The 12,866-nt window shown below is 39.4% G+C and overlaps 1 protein-coding gene across 1 annotated transcript in view; it reads left to right on the forward strand.

Moving 5' to 3' along the window:
• The window catches only part of LOC121958527 (dynein axonemal heavy chain 9-like), a 168,262-nt gene that overhangs the window by 83,495 nt on the left and 71,901 nt on the right, over positions 1-12,866 (forward strand). The window contains exons 42-44 of the mRNA XM_042507493.1: positions 1,905-2,047; positions 6,926-7,087; positions 7,346-7,579. Of these exons, the coding sequence (XP_042363427.1) occupies positions 1,905-2,047; positions 6,926-7,087; positions 7,346-7,579 (539 nt within the window). The remainder of the gene's footprint in view (positions 1-1,904; positions 2,048-6,925; positions 7,088-7,345; positions 7,580-12,866) is intronic.

Here is a 12,866-nt window from a genome sequence, read left to right on the forward strand (position 1 = left end):
CTATGTTTGTCTGCTATGATTGAGACAACTAATGGGTTAAGAATCCATTTAAATTCTAGTTACTGTAACTGCGTTATTTAATTTAAAAAAGTGACTATTTTATAGTTTGTATTCAAAGTTACCACCAAAAGTAGGAAAATTATATCGTTCACCAGTAAACCTTTTAGTTGTTTCTTGGTTGTTGTCTCACTCTTCTTGCAAGCTTACAACTTGCAAGTTGAGAGTCATGCAACAGATGAAGATGGCTGTAGCTGTAAACAGCAACTTTCCAATAACTTAGCTTTCGCTGCATATACTATAGAAACTTCTCGACTACAGAGAAGAAGTGCAAAACACAGTTCTCCTTGAAAAAATGTTAAAACACAACAGCAAACAGACAAATGTGGTAACGCTAGTTTATGTCCCTCTCTTTAATTTTCCACCAGTTTTTACTGTAGTTTAGACATAACAGTGCCTGACACTGTTTTAATTGCAGCCAGTAAAAAATGTAAATGTAAAATGATGATTATGAGATCAACAAAGTATATTGTGATCTAGCGGTATTGCGAGACACAGGTATTGACAATAAAGATGATATTCAAAAATGAAATATTGATATCATGTTAACATACTGTACATAAGATTATATTAAGTTTAAAATGCAGTCCTTAAAGTAATATCTTTTTCTTTCCATTCTCCCTTTGTCTCCCTTTCTTGAACGCCATCTATTGATTGATAATTGATTTCTGTTTATACTTATGGATAAAGACTTTCATCACCTCCCTAAACTCATATTTTGAGTGTCAGATAGTATTAATTTTATTTTTTTTATTTTCTATAGATATCGCAATAATTATGTTATTGTAAACGATAATAGTGTGGTGAAAATCTTATAACATGCCAGCCCGAGTGTGATCTGTAAGATAATATTTGTGCTATAAGTGCTTGCATAGTGAATGCTTGTCTCCATCTTAACATGAGAGCAGATGTGCTTGCCAGCATCAGTACTATCTCAGCTACCCCTAACCATCACGTAATACTAGAATATAACGTTGTTATCAATGTCTGTATAGCATGTCAGGCACTGTATGTACCTGGCATGCTTTATAATTAAAAGTTTGCTTGCTTGTTACAGCTAATAGATGCATATATTAAATGTGCAACTACCAAAAGTAAGTGATAGCTACTAGGAACAAAAAACATTGTTTTCATACTTTAAACCATTTTTGCTGCCCTGAAATGTCACAAAAAGGTCACAACTTGGCAAATAGGATATCACTGAAATGTCCAAATTTCCCACTCATAATTACAGCTTTGGAGGGCTGGTAATGTGCTCGGAACTTGTAAATACAGTAAATACAATATTTCAGAGGAGCTGCTCAATCTTTAAATTGTACTCCCACAGCAGTGCCTGTGTTGGCTGAAAATGATGGTGGGATACCAGCACCCCTTAAAGGTTTATATTTTACCTTAGTGTTGCGCCAGTATAGGCTGTGAGCTAACCAGAGGGACAGTAGGGTAAAAGTCAAACAACTGGAAGTGCCTGGTACAAAAATCAAAGTTGCTTTCAAAATAGCACAGTTAAACACAAGCATGTGAACTTAGATCAGGCTTGATACTGACAATTTTCAGGTGCTGTGTATATGTCGACAGTCCCTGCTCTGCTCCTCCCGTGAGGCTGTGACTTAAAGCAGATCTGTGCATTAGCATAAGCCCTGTGTATGAACCCCTGCTGCCACCACCTCTATTAACACACCCAGATTTGATAAAAGAGTCTCAGTGTCAGCTCAGATCCTGAGACGATAAGAAAGTTCTGGTGAGTTCTCGCATAATTTTAACAGAAAGAAATCACAATGACTGCTTTCCGCAATCTTATAGGGCGGCTTTTTTTCCGGAGGTAACGTGTGTAATTTTATTTTTTCAAGGGGAGATTCCGGACCTGTTCCCAGATGACGAGGTGGAGAACATCATTGGCAGCATGAGGCCAGAGGTCCGCAGCTCGGGATTGATGGATACTAGGGAAAACTGCTGGAAGTTTTTCATCGACCGGGTTCGCAGACAGCTCAAGGTGAACCAGTCAGATACTCAGACAAGCACAGGACAAAATGCTCTGTTCCTCTGCAATTTTCCACTAATCATCCAGAGAAAGTTGCTCTCAGCGGCTCTCCTCGAGGGGAAAAGTTTGTTATTTGTCTCTCTCATAGAGCTGCGTCTGTTTATGATCTCCACCCTCTCTTAATATAGCAATAGCATGCCGCCTCACACTCTAATTGACCATTCAAAAATAAGAAACCCTCATACTTGGATAAACATCTGGCTTTATGATGAAGCCTTTCCCCAGACAATTTTCTTTCCTGGCATTTTCAGATGAACTTGAATGCTTTCGGAGGCAGTGGACGTCGTTATAAATCACCGGCACGAGCAGAAAAGCCGCCGTTTAGCTGCAGATAATTTTACCAATGTGTAGCCGCTTTGTCCCCCTCGGGAGAGAGGGATTCCAGGGGGTTGCTTATCCTGTCATTATTACAGCGTGCACCACCACCACCACTAGTCACATCCTCCACCCCCCTCTCCTCGCTTGCAGCTCAAGCCTCCCTGGGCTGGAGAATGAATAAATTGTGAAGGCAATCCCATGGGCACAGCTTGTAAAGAGTGGATTTCTAACTATTTGGCTCTGTGTCTGTCTGGATGGAAAGGGAGCTTTTCGAAAAACTGTTGGCGGTCTGATTCAAAACTAGCTTTGCATGGTGAGCACCAGTCTAAATCCTGCGCCAAACATTTAAATCATTATGTCAGACCTAGGAGCAGATTTTGATTTGGACCGTTTCCCAACCTGGCTATCAGCCCCCCCACCACCAAGTAGCCATTAGATGACTCTAAAGGGGTTGCAAGATGATAACTGGATAGGAGATGGGGGAAAAAATCTACCAAACAAATTTAGATTTATTTCTGAACTTCTGAAATCTTCATGCCTGTAAAAATAGTTTTAATGAAACAACCTAAAAAAGGGAATTCACTCATTTTGATTTATTTAACCTTTATTTGACCTGAAAAATTTCAGCCAAGACAGGCAGCAATAAACGTTACAACATAGAATAAAAATACAAAATCTAAATATACAACTCCAAAGCAACAATTTAAAACACTAAATGAATACAAAATGAAGTTACCACAAGGAAGGACTAAAAAGTATGTTTATATATGCTATGAATAGATCTTAAAAGCAAGATAGTAAAAAGACCAGCTGAGATACTCACTGACATTTGCATATAGAAAATACAAAAGTCCTGTTTTGGGGTTGTTTTTTTTTTTTTTTAGATTTTTTTTTTTTATATGGGACAGGAGATTGTTAGCGTGAAAGGGGAAGAGAGAGGGGATGACATGCAGCTAAGGGCTACAAGCCGGAATCGAACCGCGGCCGCTGCAGCAAGGACACTGCTTTTATACATGGGGCGCCTGCTTTATCCACTAAGTTTAAAACCCTAACCCTAACCCAACCAACCCAAGCATACAGGATACAGTGATGAATAAGGGGCTTGCAATTAGTTATGAATCTCAATGCACCATGATACACAAAGTCCAGGGCATGCAAAAACTAGGAGGGTGCGTTCATACATAATACATCCCCATCATCAAGTACAGTCAGAATTGTAGCAGAGACCAGCCTTTTTTTGGCCAAGAAAGAATAGCTGTTCCTGTTTCTAAAATAAAAACCCAATTTCAACTTAAGTCTTGTACAAGTAATTCAATGTGTGGCTTAAAAGAAAGACAATGGTCCCACACAGAGTGCAGGTATTTTTCTTCTTTCATTGAAATAACTGCTTACAGCTCATAGGCATGCCTCAGGGCCACAGATACCAAAGTCCCACACTCCATGTCTGATTTGGAAAATTATTTGGTGGCACAATTTTACCTCAATCCTCAAGATGGCTTCCTCATTATCTAGGGTACATTTCTTGCAAATTCACACAAATATATTTGTGTAAAAATCTAGCTTTAAAGGAATACTTAACCACAAGATGATTATCTGTATATCAGAAACTCACCATCTGGTCTGTGGAATTCATTTAAAATTTAACATTGTCTTCCCAAAACAGGAAAATACTTGAAGTGAAGTAAAAAGGAGGGGGGGGGGGCTTGTTTAACAACAGCAAAACTATATTAAAACAGCCATTTACAAATTTTGCAGTGATTTTGGTGAATCTGAATGAACTCCTTTAAACACCTAAGTCACACAATAGCACAAACTAACTAAATGATGGATTCAGCAGTAAACAGGCAGCTCCATGTTTTGTGAGGTAAAGTTATTGTTTTTGTTAATGGGAGTCTGGCTTTGAAGAGACAAGTTTCACTTTTAGTTCAGTTCCCTGTTAGAGAGGGCTGTTAGTTTGGGGAGTACTGAGCATACAACTGGATAAATGAGACTTGGATTAAACTGAGCAAGTGGTGTGAGAGTTTGTTAACGTATGTTTTGATATTGTTTTGCTGTTCTTTACAAATACAATGTAACACAAGATGAGTAATTGCAATATATATTATCATTTTGGTGGTGAAGTTTTCCTTTAAGACCTTTATACTATCACAGTTGGTATTGTGTGAAGAGGTGCACATTTTCAAATAAATGTGACTTTATTTAAATATCCAGCAAAATAACTGATCGATTGCAAAACTGTTGCCAGGTAGCATCCTAGGATACAATACTGTGGAGGGACATGTTGAGATTCTGTGCATATTTTACAGTGAGCATTTCACTTGATGGATTGTTGTATTGGAGTGTAAAGATGAGCTCATACATACTGAAAATCTATACAGCAGAGATACAGATTGACTCACAGCCAGTGATTCAAATTCTGTCAACTGATAGATGTGTCTCCTGCATTGTGCTCCATGTATTGAGATACATATTGAAAAGTTACTTCTTTTGTACGCTTATTCAAAATGCAAAGAAAGGGGCTCCAATAGGGGTCCACAGCTTTTTGATACAGGCCCATGGAAGGTGAATAACAAGAGGCCACATATAGACTTGAATGAGTAATTAACAAAAAAGGTTGCCGTTTTCGACGCGGTGATTAAGATGTATGTTGAATAACATGAATGCTGTAACCTTATGGCACTTAAAGTGGTGTTCCTCTGGAGATATTCATTGATAATGGATGAAGAGAATGAACATGGTGGTTCAGTTGTGGGGATGGAGGCTTGGGCGGACAGTTGATCTATATGACTGAGTGCTGATGGATTAGTATAGTAGAATAGGGGTAGGATTAGACAAGTATATTGCTCTGTCTCAATTTCAGACACGCAATATTATTTATGTTGCTTATTTTAAATCACTTGTATATGTTCATTATCTACTGGTTATTGGTGTTTTTATGCCTCTGCAGTGGCGATAGCCGAGGCGGGATGTATTGGGTTTTCATGTTGTCTGTCCGTCCATGCATCTGGCACATTCTTGTGAATGCAATTTCTCAAGACCGTCTTGAGGGAATTTTCTTCAAATTTGGCACAAACATCGCCTTGGACTGAAGGATTATCTGATTCTATTTTGGCGGTCACTGGTCAAAGGTCAAAGTCACTATGACCTTAAATCCATCTCATTCTTGTAAACGTGCTCTCATCTCATGAACAACATTCTTCAAATTTGGCGCAATGGTTGACTTGGCCTCATTGATGAATTGATTAGATTTTGGTGGTCAAAGGTCAATGGTGAAGGTCACTTTACACCTCGACAGTCTCATTCTTGTGATTGTGATATTGATATAAGAACACTGTTTGGTAATTCCTTCAAATTTGGCAAAAATGTTTGAGTAGACTCATAGATGAGCTGATTAGATTTTGGTAGTCAAAGGTCAAGGTCATGCTTATACATTGAGAACATGGGAGGGTATTTCATCAAATTTGACACAAACTTCCACTTGAACTCAAGGATAAACGGATTAGAATCTGGTGGTTGAAGGTCAAAGGTCAAGTTCACTGTGACCTCATAAAACATGTTTTTGGCCATAACTCAGGAATTAATACACTCAGGTTTCACACAGATGTCTTATAGGATACAATGATGAAGTTCTGTCATTTCAAATCGAAGAGGTCGTAGGTCAACTGTAACATCATAATGGTCTGCAAAAACATTTTCTGGCAGTTCCTCAATGTCTTAAGTGTAGAACCGATGGGGAGATATTTGGTCAGAAACTGAACTGGTGACACTGATCTTGAGTACCAACTTTGACACTGTGCTGATGGCATAGATCTTCTGTGCTCCCAGGTAGAAGAAGTGTGGGAAGCATCAGTGTTTTCACAGACATGGATATATATTGTAAGTGCAACTTGACTGGTGTTCGGAGGCATACAACCATATGGTGGTATTTCTAGTTTTTAACATAGTATTATTAATATAGTAATGTTGGAAATAAAGTATATTCAATTCTGTGGAGTGAAAGCAGCTAGGTGAAGCTTCAGAGTAAAGCCATTGTCACAGGAAATGTAAGATAAGTATGCAGCCACTTCTTTCTCCAGCCTTGATTATCATCAGTAGTGTCTTTGGGTGTGCCTTCTGCATGTTTGTTTCTAATGGTATTGAGCATCTGGCTGAGCTTCTCAACAAGCCAGCTGTTAGTCTCCAACAGTGAAAATCAGTCTGACGTAGCCCACAGCTCAACACACTCTTTTAATTCACATGCTTGCTGGAGGCTTTATTTGCTTAATGATGTAGCTGCAAATAATTAATTTGCAGTTTTCCATTCTTCCCCCTCTTGACCATGAAGAAGTGCTAATCAGAGCAGGAATCCCCCGCCTTTCTCTTCTTGCTGCGACTGTGACTCCAGATGTATTCACAGAGGGAGAAAATGACTATCTCACTGCTGTCTGACCTTGGTGTGTGTGTGTGTGTGTGTGTGTGTGTGTGTGTGTGTGTGTGTGTGTCTGTCTGTCTGTCTGTGTGCTTGCATTGCAGGTGGCTCTGTGCTTCTCTCCAGTGGGTAGTAAACTGAGGGTTCGCAGCAGGAAGTTCCCCGCAGTGGTGAACTGCACGGCCATCGACTGGTTCCACGAGTGGCCGCGGGAGGCGCTGGAGTCGGTCAGCTTCAAGTTCCTCCAGGAGGTGGAGAATATTGAAGTGAGAACAGCTCATGCTTTAATATACACACAGGGACGAAGCCACCCACCAAAATGATGTTCACACTCTGAAAATATAATTTCAAATGTCAGGCACCGTGACACACTGAATGTGATATTTATTTCAAGAGCAGACCAGGGGCCCCGAAAATTAAATCCGGAGCCCGAGCCTCAGGAAATATTGCTTTCCAGCCAAATGTGCACAGTCATCTTGTTTTAATGGTGAAGTAACCAGTTCTGGGATTTGTAATCCTTGCAGCCTCAAGTGAAGGAGTCAGTCAGTAAATTCATGGCTTACGTCCACATGAGCGTCAACCAGACGTCCAAAGAGTACCTGTCAAATGAGCGGCGCTACAACTACACCACGCCCAAGTCTTTCCTGGAGCAGATCAAGCTGTATCGCAGCCTGCTGGGCCAGAAGAGCAAAGATCTCACATCCAAGATGGAGCGGCTGGAGAACGGCCTGCAGAAGCTCAACAGCACCTCTGCTCAGGTAAGGCCAAAAGCATCCATTTCAGACTTGCCCCAGGTTTCATACATCTCACTCCCTAAAACAGTATTTTACACACCAAACTGACACCAATCGTAGCCAGGAAGTAGACTAGGCTGCAACCTTTCCAAAGGTACAAATCAAACGAGTCACAATTATATTTTTAGCTCTTCTTTAAGCAAGTTGTCGGTCATCATCTCAAACACGCCTTATACCAAACAGCTGTGATTGGCTCAGCCCGCCTGAGGTCTGCTGGACAACAGCCTGAATGGGAGGAGAACCAGGCACATCTGTCGGAGAAAATGTGTGCATGTTCATCTGGTTCCCAGCCTACCATTTTAGTAGTTCTTCAGATTTCAATTTCAGAAGTTGAAATAGACCTTATTACAATTTTTAAGCCAACATGAATTAGAAGTTCTTAAAATGTAAGTGCAATGTGTCTCTTGTCTCTGAGTTTGACCAAAAGTAAACACAGTAATTAGCTCCCTGGATAAGCTCATTTTGATAACTGTGCAGGAATCCAGTAGCTATAATTGTTAAAGAAATGGTGATAGTGTTATAGCAGCACTGTTTTCTATACTTAAGCAATGCCTTACAAAGCCAATCACCTTGCTTAGCTTTACTGGAAGTAGAAAAATACCTGCTTTAACTTTTGTCCTTTCTTTATTTTGTCATGAGAGATGTTTATTTCCATCGTTTCATGTTTCCATCTTTAATATCTACACCTGGATCCATTTGTCCAAATGTTTACCATCTCTGCACCTTTATAGAAGAGAGCTATATGAATAATGCAACACGAGGTCTGCATGTGAAGCAGCCCTAATTATAGTGGCTCTACTACACTGTGCAAGTGAATGTAAAACCACACACAAATAATTTCCTCCCTACATAATGCATTTCCACAGCTTTGCATAAACATGCCCACACATGTCCACCCGCAAAAAATCTCACACATGCATAAACACACTGTGCACATAGGTGACATTAATATGTTGAAAGCCACAGTGTCCTGTGTTTTTGTTTGCCATCACCTGTTCCATGTAAGAACAAGACAACACACACACATGCAGCATATAGGGGCTGCGCAGTAATTGAGAGGGCTTCTAATTAGAGAGCACAGCCTTTACAGCAGCGAGCCACCATTAATGCACCCGGTGTTTGTTCGTGCATCCACACTGACGGTCGCGCTGCTATAAATACTGTTATTTAACATTCTGTGCAAGAGAAGCCCAGGCTCACCAGGGGCTGCTGCGGTCATGATAAACAAGGAGGGTTAAAGCAAAGTGTGTGTGTGTGTGTGTGTGTGTGTGTGTGTGTGTGTGTGTGTGTGTGTGTGTGTGTGTGCGCGCGCGTGTGCGCGCGTGTGCGTGCGCGTGTGCGCGCGTGTGTATGTATGCCCACTCACTGTCTCTTAAACGATTACACAAACACATGCACCCATCTTTGTCACAATGTAGTAGCAGTACCATTAGTAAAAGTAGTAATACTAATAATCAAAGTAGCAGCAGTTTTAGTATTAGTAGTACTAATAAAAGTTGTAGCAGTTATAGTAATAACAATAGTAACTGTAAGAGTAGTAACATCGGTAGTAACAGTAATTGTAGTCATAGTTGTAGGAGTAGACCGAGTACTAGATGTACAAGTAGTAGCAATTTTAGTGGTAGCAGCTGAGATATTAATAGGTGATAAAAGTAGCAGCAGTTATACTAGTAATACTGGTAGAGGTACAAGTTGTTATGGTAGTAATATTAGTAAAAATGACTACTAGTAATAGGAGAAATAGTGGTTATGATAGCAGTAGTGGCATTTTTGGTAATAATAATAATAATAATAATAATAATAATAATGATATTAAACTTTATTTGTAGAGCACTTTTCAAGCAAAAGCAGAAAGTGTTGCCCAAGACGGTAGTATTAGTAGTGTTACTACTAGCAGTGGTACAAATAGTAAAAGTAAAAGAAATAGGAGTAACAGAGAGAGTGGGAAATCTGAAAATGGCATTATTTTGGCTCTAGCCTATCCTGAGCTGAGTTCTGTGAGGTTAAGTCTGTCATTTAGAACCACTGGTGTTCATGTCTGTATGTCAGTGCTTGATTCCCTGTGATATGTATATTTATATGCATGTATGAACGTATGTATACATGTATATGTATGTATAAGTGCATTTATATATATGTATATATGATTTATATATGTGTTTTATTTCCTTTATAATTCTTATTTTTTTATGACCTATGGACCTCTCTTTGAGCTGAGTCTTTAATAAAGTTTTGAACTGAATTGAATTGAATTGAATAACAGCTACTCGTAGTAGTCGTAGTAATAACAGCAGTAGCAGTAGTAAAATAAATAGTTATACAGTAGTTACTAACTTATATTTGCAGTTATACTAATATCACTAGTAGAAAAAGCTATAGCAGAAGTATTGATAGTAGTACAGGGTTCACACAAGTAATTGAAATCCTTGAAAGTTGTGACTTTGAGGAGAATCAAGACCTTGAAAGTCATTGACAGGACACGTAATAGCGTTGGGTCTTTGAAAGTGTTTAGTGATGCACGCATTGCCAGATTACACAGCAACAGAAGGAGTTGCATCTTCAAAAGATTACACTGGCGTCATAAGTTTCCGAGGCCCTAAAACAGTCATGTGAGCAAAAGGCCAAACTGCAACAAAATTTTAACGTTTCATGCAGGAACCATTGCTGTGTAAATGGACCCTAAAACACATGAACATTTTTTTTAATGAATGTAAAATTTGCATCTGTTGTGATTAAACTGATTGTTTAGATATTGTTGTTTTAAAAAAAAAAAATCTCATTCAGGAATTGAGCCAAAGCAAGTGAGAAAAATGGTAGTAATTCGTAACTCACGGCAGTCACCAGAATGGTGTTAAACCTCTCAGTAAAATCTACTGCATCCTGGCAGCTCTTTGCATTGGGGAAAAGAAAAATGGCGAGTTTCCCCGAAAATGATAAGAACTGGAAACATTAGACTTTTTCCCTTCAAAACACACACACACAGGCAGAAGTATCTGTGTTGCATGAATGAATCTATACTTAGTCACCACGACTCCATAAGCTTTCAAACACGGATGAATGGGTACAGTTTCTTGCTTTGGTATCAAATGTTATGTTGCCGTAGGAAACAGTTGTTATAATCTACATTTACAGCAGCAGGGAGAGAGAGTGGGTTGTTTCATACAGTCAGGAGCAGAGACAGAGCAGAGCTTTCCTGCTTGGATTTCCATCCGCAGTGGATAAACACAGGAGCAGCTCAGACGTATTGAATATCACCCGTGTCTCCCACCAATTACTTTGCCCCCCCACCCCCCACCCCCCCTTTGTCTCCCCCCTGCCTATTCATCATGTTGTTGGCTCACTTGGTGCTCGTCTAATGTTCGACCGAATCTTTTTCACGCAATCGTCGCAACCTGAAAGGGCCGTCTTCCCTCTGGCCTGATTTCCTGTTTGTTAATTAGCTGAAAGACAAGCATGAAAAACAGTCTGTTTTTATTTCCCCAGTGCAACATTCTGATGGAGTCGGACGGTAACGCAGAGCCCTATTTGTCGGGGAGTTATGAGGAGTTTGTAACAGCTTTAATTTCTCTTTATGACTGTCCTTGGTGTGTGCATTCGTGTTTGTGTGTGTGTTGATAGCAGCTCTTGATCCTAAAGCTTTTTTTTTTTCCAGATATGCATGCCATTCATCTTTTCCTGCCCCTTTATCTACTTGGACAGACTAGATTTTTTTCCACTAATGGATTAAAGGTCACATGCACGGTCCATGGCACAATCCTGCAGGGCACAAAATGTTATCCGCAAAGGTTTAGACCCTTTGTGAAGCTTATTTGCTCAGCTTTCCTAAGCCACCGAATCCTCTTTATTGCTTTGAAGAATCGAGGAGATGTTTAGGTTTCAATTAAATTGCCATCAAGCTCGATCGGTGATTGTATTACTAATACGATCCAACGAGGATACACACAACAAAAACAAATGATCGTCCCCTCAAAGAGATTCAATTAGATGATAATGATAGATTCATTAATTGCCATGATATACACACAGATTGCTACTTATATCATTTAATGAGACAAAAATAGATTATTGTCAGCAGCCTGCCCCTGTGCTCTATTCAGTATTTACATTGGTGCATGTGTTTTTTTCTTCCTCTGATCTAATGTGGATTGGACACGCTCTGACATTTGCAAGCAGGCCCACTGAACTTAACCCTTTGAAACCTGGAGTGACATCACTTTTTTTGGGCTGCTTTGAGATGCCTTTAATAAGTATCTAAACCTTTTAACTCTATGCACATTAGTGCAATTAAGTTCTAAAACATGGGCAAAAAAGGCAATAAATAACTTGGTAAGAAATGCTCCACAAATTGCAAAAACAATATTAGATTTAGAAAATTATTTTTAAAAAGCTAGGGAAAAGTGTCCATGGAAAAAAAGGCAAAAAAAGCCAGGGAAAAACTATAATTATCATAAATACGCATTAAAATTATGTTACAAAATGATCACAAATTTTTAAGCACCTTTTCAACGTCATTTCATTGTTGTTTTTTTAGCTTTCTTTTGTGCTTATTTATTTAATTTTGTAAATTTTCAGGCAATTTTCCAGGACGTTGTAATTATATCTCGCTAATTCTGGATCAGTTCTTCTTTCGTCGCGCATTGCCTTCTTCCAGTGTTTTTGAAAGAAAAGCCATTTGCTCAGGTTTCAAAAGGTTATGGAACATATTTTTGACATTTGCTAAATTCCATTCTTTCCAAAGAGTGAAATTAATAGATAAGTGTTTCGCCTATGTGCATTTAGCAGCAGCACTTTGCTGCTGCTAAATGATTAGCTCCGCTGCTGTATGAAAATCTACTCATATATAATTAACTCACTATCACTACTTTAAGAAGCCCGAGTCAGGAACGCGTATGGATTATGAATCAAATACTGCCAGTTTTTGTTCTTAATAGTGTGAAGGTCGATCATAGAGCCAATCAAATGATGCAAAACACTCAAAAGAATTTCTCCACGCACTGCTTAAATAGCTTCACTGGTCTGGTGGTTCTGAGAAAAAGTGGCTCACAGTTAACATTCACTGGTACTTCAATGTTTACTGATAACATGACATCCAGCTTACCTGTCCGTATTGAGTGCAAGCATCTCAGTCTCTCTCTCTCCTCACACAAACACACACACACACACACACACACACACGCAGAATGCTTCTGTCGAGGCTGTTTTTCTGACTGTGTTTACATTGAGGTTTGTTTTGTCCTGTATTTTGCCCTCA

The sequence above is a fragment of the Plectropomus leopardus genome, chromosome 19, assembly GCF_008729295.1.
Source record: "Plectropomus leopardus isolate mb chromosome 19, YSFRI_Pleo_2.0, whole genome shotgun sequence".
NCBI classification, from domain to species: Eukaryota; Metazoa; Chordata; class Actinopteri; order Perciformes; family Serranidae; genus Plectropomus; species Plectropomus leopardus.